This window comes from Neopelma chrysocephalum, unplaced genomic scaffold, assembly GCF_003984885.1.
Source record: "Neopelma chrysocephalum unplaced genomic scaffold, ASM398488v2 Primary Assembly neopelma1_180, whole genome shotgun sequence".
Taxonomy (NCBI): Eukaryota; Metazoa; Chordata; class Aves; order Passeriformes; family Pipridae; genus Neopelma; species Neopelma chrysocephalum.
Genome location: NW_020897842.1, coordinates 2,180,396 through 2,198,637, shown reverse-complemented (window position 1 = coordinate 2,198,637; position 18,242 = coordinate 2,180,396). Strand labels below are relative to the sequence as shown.

Here is an 18,242-nt window from a genome sequence, read left to right as displayed (position 1 = left end):
AGCTGCTATTTGCAGGCCATTAAGATGCAACAAGCAGTTGCTGACACTCTTTCTGGATGGTGTTTTTGATGCAGAGAATGCATGGGAAAAAAACAAGAGAATATCAGTAAAGGTCAATTATGAGTCACTTAAAGGTTATTTCTGCATATCTCACCTCCTGGACAAAAGATGCTTCTTTATTACCATACGAGAATATAAATTAAGTTGCAAAAGTCTTTAAAATGAGACAAAGAGTTTAATTTTGTTGCTGTTATGAACAGCCTGAAGAACAAATAGTGGGTCTCCTGCCCCTCTGCACCCTCCACACACTCTGCAGGAAAGGGCAGCTACAAGGTGGTCCCACAAGGGCCATTAACCCCTGTCCTTTGATGGGAAGCACAGAATGCAGGACAACACAGCAGGCTTGGCAGGTCCAGGGGTGGCCATCAGGAGCCCCAACACAAAACCTCTTAGGTCACACTCTTCCCTTTCCTCTGCTCTTCCTGGGACAAGGGCAGCTCCTCACTGATCTGCCTCACAGCCTGTTAACCCCCAGTCACAGGGCTGGCAGGGGGCTCACACACACCGAGCAGCCTCCTCAACCCTGAGCATCCTCCCACCCCAGGACATGGCACGGAGAACAGTCAGAGCCTCTCCAAATACTGAATGTCAGCCTTGTCCAAAGCTGGGCAGCAGGGGCAGACGTCCTGAGCCACCAGTTAAATACAGAGGAAAAACAGCTCTCCCAGAGCAAAAGCTTGCACCAGCAGCCCAGGCTGGATTTGTCATGGGAAGGGTTTCCAAGGAATACTTGAAGACTATTAATGACCCTGGCCAGGCATCCTTATGGCTCCCAGCAACTCTGCCCTTAGGTCACATTACAACCAACAGGGTGAGTCGTTAAAGGAATTCATTATTGGTGTCTCAACACCCCTGGACCACAGTGACTAAAAATCTATATGAATTACAGGCTCTTAAAACCATCTCTGCACTGTTTATCCTCTTCGGGGAAAAGAAAGAGAAGAAAATACTGAAAGCAGCAAGATGAAAGTGTTGAGAGTCATGGAATCTTTAAAGTGTAAAGAGATGTGCCACATTTAGCAGGGATTATGTCAAGTGGTATCCCCAGCCAGGGGAGCTGACAGCACACACACACTGCCTTTGATGAAGGAGGACAGGTCGTGCACGACCCCAGAGATGCTGGCAGAGCTTCCAGCAGCACAAGCAGAAACCCCAAATTTCAGCACTGCTCATGGTTCATGGTCCTGGATCCCACAGAGCACAAGCCACGTGAGGGAGCAGGACCTTTAAAACAGGCCTCAAAAGTCTAAACAAGGTCTCGAAAGGACTCTCACCTGTAACAAGTACAAGGGGACACGGACAGTACTTTTGCCACTGACCATGGCTCTGGGCAGCTGCCTTTTCACAACCTCCAGTTCCCATGACCTTCTCCTCCACAGGGAGCCTCTGTCTCACCTCCCAAGGGCCAGGACATCCTGGCAGCAGCACACACCCCATGCAGCAGGACAGCTCCCCCACAGAGCACACCAGAGAGCAGCTCGCAAGGTAACAGCCTAATGCAGTGAATTAATTCCAAAGGACAATTGTTTTCTAACTTCATTTAAACCCAACCTTAGCTAATCTCACTTTAACGACATAGGAAATAGAAATTCCCTTAATAATATAAGTCATGAATATTTATTACCCTATTTTTTACCTGAAAACTAAATAATTCAATTAATTTTACTATTAATTATTTAATATAGAATTATTATACTGCAAGATCCTAACTCTTCTTTAAGATGCCACTGATAAAGACATCCCAGATAGAATATATTCCTTAAGCTGGACTGACAGACAGGTAAGGCACAGGCTGAGCTCCCTGGGCAAAGGGCAGGAGAGGTTCCAGGGACCAAACTCATCCTGCTCTCACTGTGGGTCCAATCCCCCCAGCAATCCTCCCGTGTCCTTTCCAAGACATGATGCAGGAAGGGGCAGGAACACACCTAAACTGCATTCCCAGATAGAAAACCAACCTTGCAGCTTCTGGGCACAGCCAAGGCTTTTCTGTTGCCTGAGGCTCACTTGTGAAATACAGGTGAAGCCACCCTGGATTGCTAAAGTGTATTTTTAAAATACTGTATAAATGCTAACAACAGAAGGCACCTGGAAACAGAGAAGCAAAGTACTTTCCTCCAGCAGAATGTTTCTGGACTCGGGAAGTCAACTTTGTCATTGAAATTCCAAAGTAAATAACAATTAAGTTCTACTTGATATACAAATGTCAAGTAATTATTTTTTGTTGTCATGGTTCGCATTTAAACTTGGAAATGTCAGACACTTGGCCCTGCTGCATTAGCAGAACACCTCCCCCCGCCCCGCTGATGGAACAGCAGCTGGGAACACCCAGCAGATCATCAAGGAACCAAACTCTGCTCTGGGGGAACGTCAAGGTCGATGCTGCAAGGTGGACTCGTTAATTTATGCTGATCAACTGGAGTGCTCAAAAGACTGTTGTAATAATACTCCAGCACATTCATATCAGCATATTCGATCAATTTGAGTCATTCAACACGAAGTTTCCTAAAAAAGTAATTTTAGAGACCTTTCAAAGCTTTCTCATAGCCCCTCCATTGCCACCACAATGGCATCATAAGAGGGCTCCTCCTCCATCTCCATGACCAAAGCAACTCCCCACAGTGCTACAAACACGGGCACTTCTCTTTGGAAAAGAGATGAAAACGTTCCCAACAGCAGGCTTGGCTCCAAACCAGCTCATCCCTTGTTGCCACCCTCTGCCTCAGCTCAGTGACCTGAGAGGCATCACAGCCCAGCCTGGCCTGACCCTCTGCAGCAGCTCCTTGGCTGGTGGCTGAAGCAGATGGCACTGGTACCTCGCCACCAACACCCACCCTCCGCTGGCAGCTCCTGTGGGCATCGTCCAGCCTCACCCGGAGCCCCTGTGGCCACTCATCCACAGCAGCTCCTCAGAGCACACTGTGCACCACCATATCAGGAAACTCTGTCTGTGACAGAGGTGCAATTAATTTTTATTAATTTTCTGAGATTAAATTAGTGCCACCCAGAGCAGCAAACAAAGAATGGGGAGTGTTCGTGCCGAATCGATGTCATTAATTCTGTAATACCGAGAGCCCTGATTGTAGCAACTCAGCATTTAACTCTTCCAATTAATTTTTATATTAAAAAAAAAAGAAGAAAACTAACTCAACAATGTCAGAAGGTCCTTGAACTTTCCTTCTCCTGGGACATTCTTTCTTTCTTTCTTTCAAGTGTAAACACACAGGAGGAAGGTACAGGAATGTTCATCAGAAAATTATTTTCATGCACTGCCTTTAGCAAACCAAACTCTTAAAATCACAAGATGCTGCTCCAAAAACATTTATAACCTTGTATGTTTAATGACACCATGTCAGCCAGACTAGTTAGTGTGTTTTCTGACCCCTTAACAGGCTTCTCTGGCAAAGGTTCAGCCAGAAATTGTTTTGCATTTATTCTGATACTGAGATTACCAGCCCAGAAAAAGACTTCTCTAATATTAACCAAATTACCTGCTTCCCGTAGTCAAGGAGAGCCTTGCAGCTACCACCAGCAGAAAGGTCCATCCAGGGCCCTTCTACGACCATGGCAGCTCCAGGTCCTCTAGAACCACTGAGAAAGCAATTGGGTTTCCCACACCCCTTTCCCAAGTGCTACATTTTAATATGACAAGCAAATGCATTACTCAGGGATGTCACAAAAACATATAGAATAGTCTGGGGGGAAAAAAAACACAAAAACTAAAATGACACATTTTTTTTCCCATATTCCATGGAAAGCAGGTCCTCTGTGTGCCCCACCCGCAGCTGCACTGCAGAGGGGCAGAAAAGGCCTCCACGTCCATCCTCTCCTTGGCTGGGTGCTGTGGGACACCTGAAATCAATTTGCTCGTTAGGGTGCCACCGCTCCTTGTGTGCCACTGTGAGCTCTGCCCCTGCTCATGGCAGCAGGAGGAGATGCCAAACCTGGAGCTTGCTGCTCTGGGTGCCTGCAGCAGCCTCTGCAACGGATGGCACCAGGATACAGGAGGCTAAAACAGACTTTCCTCTCACCTGGGTCCCAGCAGGCTGCCTCCAATGGCCCTGCCCTCTGGAAAAGGAAAGGGGTGGTTTGGGAAAAAGACAAACAGGAAAAACCCAGCAACACCAGAAAGCAAGAGTCGTTCTCTGTGTTAGTGACGCACGGAGCTCGAACGCAGCTCAAACAGCAGGAGAACATCCGCAGCCAAAACTCCAGGTCTGGGTTACCAGGGGAGCGAGGAGTTAAACATTTATGGCACCACAAGGAAGACATGACATTTACTGAATAATAAACTGCAAACATGTCTGTTAATGCAGCTTTTTGGGATCTCCTCACCATCAACCACTTAACCCCAGCATGGGAAACACCATAACTCAAACAATTCCTGTGCCTCCACGTGAGCAGGCACCACACAGTGGGGCTGGCGCTTTTTTTATTTATTTAAAGTTGTAGGCAAGGGAGCTCTGTCAAGATAAACAGCCTGTGACCTCACCTCGCTCAGAGGCTTCAGATCTGCTCATCTGAAGGGATACAATTAAATCCTGAGCAATTGGGTTAAAACTTTAACCTGCCAAGATTGCAGCTGTTCCATTTTTAATCAACCTGATTTCATTCAATAAAATGCTCATTAAGGCAATTAATGAGAGTTTGGTGTCACAAGCCATCAAGTGTGACTGGGAGTTTCCACTTGGTGGTCAAGGCATTGATCAGCGAGTCAAGTCATCAGTGTGAGAGAGTCAATGTGCTGAGCAGGAGAACATTACCTGGTTTTGGGGGAGGTTGTTAGCCACTCTTCATGCTTTTCAAACGTTATTAAATAAGCTGCAATTTCCTGAAAGAGAAACGCAGAAAGAAAACAGAGTTACTTGCATGGCTGTGCTGGGAACTGGAAAGTTTTATAACAGAGACACAGAGTCACCCACCCCGGGCCAGGCTGCAGCTGAAATCGGGTTTTGACTGACCCAGCGTGCTCAGTCAACGTTCACATCCATGCCACCAAGGCCAGGCTTAAACAGGGCAATGAAGAGATGTAAATGAGGAAAGGCATTAACATTTTCCAGCGCAGAGAACTTGCTGGTAACTGTGGTGACCACAGCACCGCCGCGAGCCTGGCGTGACGTCAGGAGGCAAAGGGGAGGGTGGTGACAGTACGGACACGGGAAGCTAAATTAAATATTTAAAAATAGAACAGCATCACTGCAGAGAGAATTACTGAATTATTAATCATTGCCATAAAAAGCCAGCGGGTGACATCAACATAAGTCATCGCTCCCACTTGCAGGAATGATACGGGCGATTACTTCCAGATCAGAACCGATTTGTTTGCAGGAAATTATTGGTGCTGGAGAGATAATTCAGGACAGTGCCCGTAAACAGGCCTGAGGAAAGCGGGACGGCCACTCATTCATCTCCTGGGCACAAAAGCCCAGGCGGGGCAGCCACGCAGCAGACGGGCCCAGCAGTGGCAGCAGCCTGGGAGAGACCAGGAGAGCTGTGCCAGAGGAGATGCAGGACAAGTGACTGTCCCTAACCACGACAGCCACTGTCACCACACCAGCAACATCCCGACATACAGAGATGGCCACGGACCCCTAGGGCTGTGCTGAAAATAAGCCCCCCCCAATATACTCAGAAAAATGTAGTTTTTTGATGGTTCTCTTCCAAAAATTGCCTCCCAGTCCTCTCAGAGGGACCTACGTAGCAAAAGTGAGGTCAGTGAAGCTGCCTTCAATGTTCAAATGCCTCAAATCAGACCCCCAAAACACATGCAGTGTCATCTCCAGAGCTACTGCAGCACAAGAGTCCCCAGGCTGCCCATCCCGATGGCAGCACACATGCCAGCACTGGGGCTTTCCACAGCAGTGGAGTTTTTATTATTTTTTTTAGCTCGCTCTATATAAGGGTTGTCGCTTACAGTACCAAAGCTAAAAACCCCCACAATGCTCTCCAACCAGCTGGCCCAAGCATCTGCTAGAGCCACAAAATGCAATTATATTACTCCCAAACGAGACGTAAAAATATCTTGTTTCCAATACTCTTGGTTTTAAGACTCATACTTAATGTCCTCTGGGCATTGTGGCAGTGCCAGATCTCCGTGTTATGTACTTTATTAGAGCTGTGTGAATGTCATATTAATGACTCCTGACCAACATGTTTACACTGCAAATAAATTCTCACAGAATCCAGCGCTGCACCCCTTGTTTCCCAAGCCCCTCTCTGCAGGTATAAAGGATCCCCAGAGAAGCAGCTGATGAAGCAGTGACACAAAGCTCCAAAAACTCCTCTTTTTAATTTCTGGGTAATTGCTGCCTAAAATTCAATATCAAAGTAACCCCATGCAGACCTCCACCATCGACACTCACGACTTTCCCAGAGAACACACCAAGCCTCATACTCTCACAGCAGCTGCAGCTGAAGCAGATGCAAGTGATGAAATTCAGATGCTGCACGGCCAAAAAGGGCTGACCGAAGATTCCCAGCGAGCTAAAAACACCAAAGAACTCTGCAACTAAAATTTTTCAGAAGATATGAAACAAGATCTCTGGATTTTTTTAAAGCCAGTGCAGTAATTCCATGGAATGTGCTGTGATCAGCAGAACTCTGTTTCCAACACGTCCCACGTTATGTCCCCAGCTCAGCTCCCCGTGTTACAATCCAGCGTCACCTCGTGCTGTACAGCAAGATGAGCTCTGGAGAGATCAAGGAACACAGGGGAGCTCCCTGCACATCCTCCCCAGCACTGAGCCAGCAGGCCTCTAAAGAAATAAACCCCTTCAATGCTGGGGCGGTTTGGGGGGTTCAGATTAGGCATTTTGCCTATTCCCACAAGGAGACTGAAGCCATTTTTAACTTTTGTGACTGAACAAACACACTGCTATGGCATGGAAACACAAAGTATTTCAGGTAAAGGAACTCAGCCTTACCCACAGCTTGTTCACTCTGCTCCTTCCTGCCGGCCTGTGCTGGCACATGTGAAATCCTCATCCCAGACTGTCACCAACGAGAGGAGCTGCAGTAATGAGACACTCCTATGTGAAGCAGAACATGGGTTTCCATGCTGCTGGCCTGGCCCACTCAGCACGTCAGGGCAGAGGAAAGACCAAGCTGCCATTTGGTGCTGCAGATATTTGGTGCTGCAGATATTTGGTGCTGCAGACCCACTGGAATGCACACGTGTCACCAGGATGTCCAGGCAGCTCCTGCCCTGGCTATGGTACTATGGAGAGCTGCAGCTACACCCAGACTACAAAGCTGACACCTCTAGATGTACAATTCAATTCTTCCAACAGGATAAAAGAAGGATTCACATCAACTAGGATAGGAGCTCCCCCAGGCTTTCTGCTTAATGATATATTACAGCCTGATTTCCCTCCTCCAGGGGAAACACCTTGGATGGCAAAGAAAATCTTGCTCATGGCAGTGCTATAAATTAACACATTTGGCAGAGACAGCAAGGCCTCCAAGATGCCTTCTGTGTCCCGAGAACTCAGAATTACAAGTGGCACACAAATGGGGCAAAATCCCCTCAAAGATCCCCACATGGTTCACTCACCCTGCCCGTGCCTCTCTGCAACCCCATCACCCAGAGCTCCCTGTCCTGCACTGGGATGTCTTGGCCTGAGTGGGGAGGAGCAGCCGCTGTGCTCAGCTGTGCTGTGACTCCTCCATCCAGCGTGCACAGCCCCCAGCACGGGGGAGCCTCAACATGGGCTGGTGTCAGCAGAGGCTCTGCCACAGCAGCCAAGGGCCGTCCCATCCTACCAGCACACCCTGTGCAGGGGGACATGAGCAGAAACACCCTTACAGTGACACCCACGTGCCCACTTCTGTCACCACAGCAGCACCCAGAACAATCTCTCGTCTGCCACCTCCGACTGGAGCAGAACTGCAAGGAACAGATGACTCGGGGATGCTCGGCCAGGCTCGTGGTGAACACCTGCACATGTACACAAAGCCAGGAAAAAGGGGGATTCCCAGGGAAAGGCACATCCTGGGCTCTGGGGTGAGCCCTGTGCTGGTGCTACTAGTGAAATGCTGGGATCCCAAGGAAAACAGATGGGAGAGCTTCATGCGGAGAGCCTCATGAAGAAGAGGTGATTGGCAGCAAGAGACACCTGGGATGGGGAAAGCCCGTCCCAGGATGGGATGCAAGGGACCAGGGCTGGAGCACGTGCTGAGGAAGGAGGATGTGCTTCTCTGCTGCCAGAGACCAAACCTCCCTTAAGCCCTGCTTGTTACATATTCTGCTTTCTGTAACTCCACAACCTTGTGTCAGGGGCACAGAGGAAAGTGCTCAGCCCAGTGCTGGTGGCTGATCAGAGGTTTGCAAGAGACCCCTCTGTCCAGTGGGTCCCGGTCACTGCGGCAGAGCCGGGGCTCAACAGCTGCCTGGAGCAAGCACCCCCTGTTACACCAACAACCTTTTTCCCTTTGAAAAAAGGGGGAAGAAATAGATTTATCACTAGAAGACACAAAGTCATTAAATAATTAAAAACAAAACTATGGGCACAATAAAAGCCCTCTGATAAAACCCTGCATTTTAATGCACGTTAATTCCCCTAATGATTCTTTCTGTGTCTTAGAGGGTCAAATCAATGTCCTCACCAAAAAATCCAATTACATCCCATTCATCGTATCTTTGGAGTGAGGCTATTGTTTGCTTTTGTCTCCTATCAAACCCTTTTCCCGTTGCTTCTTGCCCGAGATTACAAACAAAAGGCAGCATGGCACCAGCAAGGTCAGATGAGACAGAGCTGGCTCTGAAAGCCCAGCTGGTCCCGGCTCCTCTGTGACTGCACAGCGAGGACACAAATCCAGGGACAGGAGCACTTGCCACAAACACTCAACTCATGTCCAGCGAGTCCCCCCGGCCCCGGTCAGGGCAGGTGGCACTGGGTGGAACCCCAAGGCCACTCAAGAGCATCTTCCTGGGCAAGGGCACTGTGCACCATGGGCAGCAGCCCCTGGGCCAGGATGTCCCACCTGGCCCCACACCCCCTCTATCCCAGCTTTGGAATTAATGTCCGTATAAACTGAGGGAGCATTTCTGGGAAAGGGTGAACCACTGAGAGCTGTGCAGACCCAGATCTGCTTCCCAGCACGCCGGGCACAGGACTGAGCCCAACACTCCCAGGACACTGGTGAGGAGATAATTTAACATTCAAATCAGGTGAGTTACGTTTTATCCTAAACTCAGATAATTCAGTGGTTCAATCCAGACTTTGTCGCTCAGGCCGAAAGCATTTTATCTAAGTGTGCATTTATTTTTATTTTGCATTTCCCTGTTTGTTTAGATTATTAGTCCGAACGTGCCAGGGAGCCACCGGCTGGGAAGCCCACTGAGCTGTGTGAGACAGCACACACGCAGCTCCAGTGGCTCCAGACAACTGCCCCGAGGATGTTCTCACTGCCCCAGCCCTGTGCTCAGCCTCGCAAGGTCTGAGGGGTGGGATGAGCTGTCGGCGTTACCGGCTTGGCCACGGTGCCGGGGCAGGGCCGGGGTGGCAGTGGCAGAGCCAGCACACGCTCCCCACCCGACACTACGTGACTGCAGCTCCTCAGATGCTTCAATATTTAATGATGGCATGTAAGGCCCAGAGCTGCAGCACAGGGTGACCTGAGCTCACCCGCCGGCTCCTGTGGGGAGGATGAGCCGGCACCGGCGGCGCGGGACCGGGAGCAGCAGGGCAGGTGCAGCTCCCACAGAGTGCTCAGCACTGGGGGATGTCCAGCAGCTGCTGCAGAGCTGCTGCTCTCTGTGCATGGGAGCTGGAGAGGATATTGCTGTGAGGAACAGAACAGAAAACGGGCAGGGATCCGGTACCACGACCCATCACAAACACAGCAAAGCTGCCAACTCTGCTCTGAGATGAAGGACTTGCAGTGAACACACACATTTTTTGGAAGAGAAAGTTATATAAGGCTCTGAAATTTGCAATCCATGGGCTCCCTGAAGCCACGGACTGAGCACTGGCACTCTCCTCCCAGCTTGACCCCTCACCAGGTCATCCTGCATCGTCACGAGGTATCAGCAATTCCCATCTGACTTCTCTTCAGAAACACAGAAACTGGAACAGAGCAGGACTGCACGATTCCCTGGACCAGGCAGCTCTGGCCACTGTCTGGTCTCAAAGCAACATGTCATTCATTTAAAAAAAATAAAAAAAAAAAGAGTCTGAATTTCAAGTTATTACTTCGTATGAATTATACACGCCCAAATGAATAAGCCTGAAACCTAAACGTGTTAGAAGAAAACAGGAGGGTTTGTACACATCCCTGGATTTATACCACAGAGCTAATAAAGCTGCAATCTCTTAAGCAAGCCCATTTATTCTCTTAGGAATTCACCACATCCTCGCTGCTATAAAGACAAATTCCAGCCCATCACTTCCTTATCATTCTTCTGCTCTGAAATGAAAATAAAAATTTGTGTTGACTATGGAGCATCTTCTCAGCTGGGATTGAGCCATTTTCATTTTCTACCTGTCCCCACTCTCAGGGCCATTAATATTCTGAATATCACAATTACAAACTGCTCCAAACACCACAGAGAACTGGCTCACACCACCTTGTTCAGCATCACTGGAAAAAAAATCCCAATCCCATTGCTTTTGTCCAGTTGCTCGGCCTAAAACAGCAACACAACATCAAAGAGAGGTCACTGGTGAGTCAAGGAAAACCAAGAGCAGGAGAAGGTGGGAGGGCAGCCCTGGGAGCACTGACCAGTGCCATGGGAGAGCAAAGCTACCAAGTGGGCAATGCCTGTGGTTGGGGAAACGCTGGCCTTGGTTCCCCACACGGCAGCGAGCGGCAGGATTGCAGGAGGGGAGATGTTTTCATTAGTAACGGCATCTCGCCAACCATCTGCTAAAGGTCCACACTATTAATTTAACAGGAAAAAATGGAATAGATTACTCTGCAGTTTTCAATTAAAGTACATGATGTCTTCAAACTGCAACCTTAATTAGATATTACAGGGTGACATTTCGTAATCCTGAGCTGCGATGGCTGATGGAGTCATCTGACTGTGAGGGTGTTCTGCACAGTCCCAAAGAAAACTTATGGAGAGGGGCAGGAGAACATAAAAAAAAAACAAAAAAAAGGGGAAAAAAAAGAAAAGTAGCAAGTGGACAACTTAAACACTTGAAAATAAAGGCTAAACTTGATATGAAAAAAACAGATTCAGACAAGAAATAATTTTCTCTAAAACACATGAAAAGGAGAAGAAAAAAAACCCATCAAGAGCATGAGCAGTGACTGACAAGCACCGGAGCTGAACAAGATCTGCTCAGCCACCTCACCTGCCAAACACATGGACAAGAGCAAACTGAGACATGTGATAGGTCTTTATAACAGCGAGAGCATAATTGGGCACAACCCCTGCAGCCATGGCTGTCCTAAACCGCTCGGAAGCGCCTTTAGTCACAAGTAGGAGCAAAGTCAGCCCCTGCCTAATGGGATTAGGATGGATTTTATCTTCCATTTAGGCCCCACACTGAGGGACAGTCAGTAAAACAGAGCGATAACAAATGACAAATTTTGAGTTACTGGAAAACACCCACAGGTCATTATGTGATTTTTCTTTTTCCTTTTAAATGACCTTGGACTAAAACCTGTGGTTTAAAGAACCATGAGCACTGGCGTCCTGCTGGCACTGTTGCTTCAGTTCACTTGTCCTTCACAGCCTGAAAGAGTCATATATGCAGTGGGATAAAAAAAGAAAATTAGTGCACTAAGATCCATGTGTTCATGGTGCATAAATTAAGGGTACTAGTCAAAATTTCAGTTATTTTACACAATTCGAACAGTCATGCAGTTTGAAGATGCTGAAGAGCATTCCCCTGCTCCAGAGTGGGCACATGTCATTGGAGACACTGCCCTGCTCTCAACTCCCACAGAAATCAGGAGGAACATGAAATTTTCTGCAGCTCTGCAACAACTGGCAAAGCCCAACTGTGTCACGACAGGACGGAGCAGATCCCCTGTGAGCTGCCCATGCTGCAGCCTCCTCCCAGCCCAGCTCACCTCTCCCACCACGGGGACACACCAGTCCCACTCTGGGCCACTGCACCCAATGCCAGCACAGTGACCCCACCAGTGCCTGCTCCATCAGCCTTCTCTCACATGGAGACAGCAGCAAACCCTTCCAAAGAACTGTGCAAGGGTCATTAAAAGGGAAATATCCACACAAATTGCCCCTTTCTGCATAATACTCACAGCCATATGTTCTGACATAATAATGTTCCACAGTCCTGCAGAACTGTCTTTGCAGCGTGTTTTTGCATTATGCCTAATTCTGTCAGAGTTTTTTGGTCCCACATAACGACAGCTCAGTGCAGAGTCAGATATAAATCTGGCTTAAGAGACTCTCACCAGGAATTCATTTAAAACTGTAAATGTTAAAAGATTCTGTTGCTGATTTATGGCGTTTTCTTATTTCAAATGGAATTAAAATCCTTCTAAAGATACATATTCAATCATGATAAAAACCATATTCAGATGATGTCTCTGGTCAGACTGAAAGCCACGAAGCCCAGAAATCTGGGAATAGCAGGGGAATCTGGGAATAGCAGGGACTGAGACATTTTACTGGCTTGGCCAATGCTGTGCTGTCCTGACACAACCTCAGTCCCACGTCTCAGTTGGTATGAAAGGGAGTCCTGGATGCTGCTGCTTTCATGCTCCACCTCTCCCTCTCCAGCCCAAGCACAAGGAGATCTACTGAAGATCAGCTGAACAGAGAAGCTGCTGCACCTGAACTGATTACTGAATGGGTTTATTCCTTTTCCATTGTTTACATTAGAGGCTCTCAAAACAGGGAAGTATTTCTGCCCCAGGTTAGGATCTGGCTGTGATGATTAACCTGGGCCACCCGCGCGGGGAGCACAGCAGGTCTGTCCCCAGAGGGACTGGAGGTCACCAGCTGGCTCCCATCTGTGGAAACTGCCCCTCAGACCCAGAATTATCATCTGTCTTGGCACAGAAAGGAAACAACCATAAAACCAGAGCAGCATCGGGGAACTGTAAATTCTTTCCAAGTTATTTTCAGACTTCTAAGAGTTTAGTCATTCCTCACTTTCAAGAAAACATAAGAAAAAAAGGACAAGGGGAAAAAAATGACCAGAAAAAAAGACATTATTTGTGTGAAAGCTGTTTCCCATTCCGAGCAGTGCCAGGGCAGTAAACTGCCCAGGATTCCCTGCATTTCTCCTCGGAAAGGGGTTGACCAGGAGGCTGCTGTAAAGGCAGGGCCGATGCTGCTGCAGGCTGTGCCACGGCTGCCACGTCCTTTCTCACGGAGAGGAGCCAGTGGAGAGCATGGATGTCTCTTTCCAAAGGTTAAGCATCACGGGCAGTTTCATGTTCTTTACATTCCTAAGTGGTTGATTTTTGCTTTTTCTTTTAAATAACCATAAATCCCAGCATCTGCTCCGGGGTGGGAACCCTTTGGCTCTGTGCTCAGCCAGGGAAGGGAACGCGGCTGCTGGCGGCTGCTGCAGGTGTTATTTTTAGTGCAACAGCTATTTACCAGCTCCATCCCAGAGGGAATTCAGGGAGGAAAAGGGATGCTGATGCATTTCTTACTAAATATAGAACAGGGGGTGAGCCACCACAGGCAGCGTGGCTGCAGCACCCGCTCCCGCCGGGATGTGGCAAAGGGGATGCAGGACCTGACACCGCGGTGGAGCTGCGGGGCCACCCCAGCACAGGCTCCCCACTGACCTCACTCTAACCTTCAAGCTCTTGGTGTTTAAAAAAAGCTTTTTAAAAGCAGATCTTATACCTAATTGAATCCAATTTGAAGCCCTGATCCTGTAATGAATGGCTTCCGAAATCAAACAAAGCATTTTGAACACCAACGAAATTGCCTGTTATGAAAGCAGAAGGTTTTAAGGTTAACATTGACTTTAACGCTCTGTCAAGGCACATCCACAGCAGGATGTAAACAGCCGTGCCTCTGCTCAGGCAGCCCAAATTCAGCCACTGAGAGGGGACTGTGAACACTTGTCCCAGGCTGTGCTTCACATTCCCAGGAGTGTGCTCATTTCATATTAATTTAAAAATATACACCTTTAAAGAAAATTAAAATCTTGTTGATCAGAGAAAGGGATGTGTTTCAGAATTAATCTGCTCTTCTCTGGTTTTAAGCCTTTAAAGTTCTGGAGAAGCAGTTTTGTCATCCAGGAGCTCTGCAGGCCCAGCCAGATGGGGATTCCCAATCAAACTCCTTTTATATTTCTTTTACTGCTTCATATTTACCAACGAACTGGAAGAGAGCACTGAGAAGGTGCCACCTGAACATGACAGAAAGCATTTCCAAGTGAGGCTCAGACAGGGTGGAAAACCAGCCTAGAGCCCTGAACAAACTGCAAGCTGGGCAAGTGATTGACATGACACAGGCTGCACGAGTGGGAAAAATGCAAAGTAATGGGGATTGGAAGAGCAAGATACATTATTCATCCAGCCTGTGAGGGTCGGCACAAATGGCATCAACCACCAGGTAATGGGCACCATGGACACCATGGACAGACCTGCACTGGGCACCCCCGACCCGCCTGCACACCCCAGACCCAGCCTGCACACCCCAGGGCTCCACCTCCGGGCCAGCCTCACCTGTGGGACAGAGATCTGTATATCTGTATATCTGTAATCTATACACAGTTACACACACACTCCTGGGGACACTTCATTTTGCTCCACAGTTTTCTGAAGGACGACCATTTACAGAGTAGAAGAAAAAGAGTTCGATGAATTAAAGTGCACTTAAGTTAGGGAAGAACACTAATGAAGTCCCACATTAATTGGGCATAATTGAGAATCTAGCCTTGCCACTGTTTGGATTATGAACTGCAATTTCTGGGCACACTGAAACTAGAAGCTACATCCTCTCGGAGCAACCTGCTGAGAATGAAGTGCTGGTCACCCAACATCTGTTACAGCTCTTTCTGTTTCTGGGGGGAAAGCACCAAGGTTTCCCCCTTATTTCCCTTTCCTGGGGTTTTTGCTGCCTTACTTGGCCCTGACGTGCCCTGTGACCACCCAGCAGCAGCGCCAGCTCAGGGATGCCCCTCTCGAGGACACCAAGGCAGGCTCAGCATCCCCGAGGGCAGCCCAGCCACAACCCCTGGTGCCCATGGAGACACTCCTGGAGGAGCCAACAGTGCTGGGTGCCAGGTGCAGAGGGATGGCATCCGGGCACCAGCGTGGGTCAAGGGAGAGCCTGGCAGCCCCGTCCCAGGGATGGGCTTTGTGCCAGTCTCAGCTCTGCTCGGAGCTCCCTGGCAGTACTTTGGAAGAGAGCAGTTCCAAGGCCCTGAACATTGTGATGCCAAGAGGAGTCTCCAGCATGTGGAGATCTTCCAGCTTCTTGTGTGCACTTAAAATATTATTTGATTTTTAAAACAAAGAAAAATAAAACAAATTGTGTTTTGTGGGACTGGAGCATCAAGAGCAGGAACAGCAGTGCCTGTGCATGCCTTTGTCTTCAGCTGGTGTGGTGCCCACTTGGTTGGCTCAAAACAGGGAAGAAAAATGCCATTTCCTCAGTGCCCACCCTGGAGCACCACGAGGAGTGGTGAGGAGGAAAGGTTGTGCTGTTCCAGATACACAAGGAGTACACAGAAGTAGAAAAAGGTCATCCCATCACTTAATGTATGCAAATTATGTTAAATATTTCATTCATTAAATAGCTCAGGTTATTACTGAATTGCACCTTAAGCTGTTCAGAAAGTTCATTCTTCTTGCACTTTCTCAGTAATGTGAGATAACCAACTGAAATGAATATTTTACAGTTTGTGCAGACAGAACATTTATTAACAATTCTCTCACCCTCTCTCCTAAGCAGATTTCAGGCACGATGTCACTTAAATTATCCAGAGGGAATGAATTTTGGTTTATTCTTAAAAGTTTGTTTCTCTCTCAGCTTGGAAGAGCGCAACAACCTGCCAGGACCCAAACACAATCCCACCGGGAGAGAAGAGCAGTCACAGAGCTCTTTCCCAAAAGTCAGTGAGGGGGAGGAAAGCAGCAGCAGAATTTGGGGATTTTCCTTACTCTGAGCCCTGACACTTGTACTGTTGGCAGGGAAACAGCTCCTGCAATAGCCCATAACGTGCCACGGGTCCGGCGGGACTTCACATGAGTAATGTGAAGTGACAGAGCTCCGGCGCCCGCCGTCCCCCGAGCCTGCTGCTGCCATCCCTGGGCCAGCCAGGCGAGGGGGAAGGGGCCACTCACCCACAGCTGAGGCAGTAGCGTCCTCAGCCACAGTGTCAAGGTCACCACCCCTTCCAATTAGGGGAGCAGGACCCGGCCAACCCACCAGCACATCCCAGCAGCTCCCAGCCCCACGGACCGGCATAGACCACCCTCCTGGGGCGAGGGCAGGACTGAACACACCCCAACATATGCCCAGAGGATGGCACCACACAGGCAGTGGCCCAAGGGGCAACACAGGTGTCCTCCACCATCCTCCACTGCACTGCCTCCCACCACATCTCCAGATGACCTTCCCACTTGCACACCCATAGGCAGCTCCCGGGGAAAACCCACCGGGCTCCAATCCAGCTCTTAACACGGCGTGGCATTAAAATCTGTGTGTGTTTCCAGGCTCAGAGAAGACACAGAGGGATAAAAAAAATTATCACTGGAACGGTCGCTCCGGCATCTAAGTCAGTCTCTGGCCAGTGACCCAGGAAAGGCAGCTCCCCCTGGAACAAGCGTGTCCCTGGGATGGAGGTTTACAGCCTCAGCTGAGCAGACACCCTGCAATGTCTCATCAATCTCAGCTGGGAAAAACCTTCCCATTTCCAACGGGAATATGCAAACCAGGCTCTGCACTGTAAATCTTCCTTTGCCGTGCTAAGGAGATAAGTAGGACCTATTAACCTCCCATGTTATTTCCAACTTCATTATTGGAGCTGACACTGGGAGAGCGCGCGGTGACGGCTCTTTTTGGCAGAGTGCATGTAAATCGCTTTCTCAAAGGAAATTACTTCTCTGGGCTGAATGTTATTAATCTAAATTCTCCCTTAGTCAAATTGTTGCCCGTAATAAATATGGAACAGGTTGCTACGCTCATCTCTGAGGGCATCCTAACCCAGCTGAGGTTTTCCCCTCGATTGGAAGGAGCTCCCGAGGAGCTGCTCTGTGAGAGCAGCCTCCACCCAAGGATGGGACCATCCACCCCAACGTCATCCAGCATGTGAGCACCCTGCAATTTCATCATGAACTTGTATTTTCACACTGCTGGCGTGGAGTGCTCCAGCACCAAAGTGTGAGCAGGAGCAAGCCAGGACCTGGTGAGGCTGGGGAAGGGACAAGAGGCATGTCCTTGATCTGCAACATGATGTGGTAGCCTTCCATGGCCAACACCTTTCACACCCAGTGCATCATTTATGTCAGCTTCAGTACTGTTGAAGCAGCTCAACTTCCAGGGTTTAGGAGTTCATGCTCATTCCCAGTAGATACAAACTTGGCATCCTCCTCATGCAACTGAAAAAAACCTGGAGCAATAATGGATCAAAAACCCCACAGAAACCATATCCAAACCCAATCTAAACTTTCTCAGATACACAGCTAGAAACGAGAAATTTCGCATCTTCAATTCTTGGAGGAATTGTAAACTAAAGGGAATCTTATTTGCATGTTATTCCTTCCTTCTACTGAGAACAAGCTTCTTGCCAGTAAAGATTTTTACAGAAATCCTCACAGAACACCCCTCCACAAAAAGCTCATGATCCCTCCTGCTCAAAGGCAGGCAGCTCCGGGCAGGGGTGCAGCCTGTGCACACCCGAGGATGGAGCAGATTCAGAGCACTATAAATCCAGTGGCACAGACAGCCCTTCTCCTCATTTGTTACCAGCCGAGTGTGAAAATGTTAATGAAGGCAGCTGTAATAATCTACGGGAATTTCCCAATTAGGATTTCATTCACGTCCGCCAGCTCTGGCTCCCACACAGCCCCTGCACATCCCCCCTCCACCAAGAGCAGCCTCATTGCCAGGCTCCATCCAGGCACCCTCACCCGGCCACCCCATGAGGGAAATCACTACCTTTCTATTAACTCCAACTTTGGTTACATGTATTCCTAGAGGAAAATGAGTGCACAGAGATTTTAAGTGTGTATCTACCCCCCTACACAGTGTTTGAAATACAACACGCTGACAGTGTAGAGTCAGGCAATAC

General features: G+C 48.6%; 1 protein-coding gene across 11 annotated transcripts in view; it reads right to left on the bottom strand.

Moving 5' to 3' along the window:
• Positions 1 to 18,242, bottom strand: part of CAMTA1 (calmodulin binding transcription activator 1) — a 223,384-nt gene that overhangs the window by 153,827 nt on the left and 51,315 nt on the right. For all 11 annotated transcript variants that reach the window (XM_027702182.1, XM_027702187.1, XM_027702179.1 and 8 more), the window contains one exon: positions 4,821 to 4,888. In XM_027702182.1, the coding sequence (XP_027557983.1) occupies positions 4,821 to 4,888 (68 nt within the window). The remainder of the gene's footprint in view (positions 1 to 4,820; positions 4,889 to 18,242) is intronic.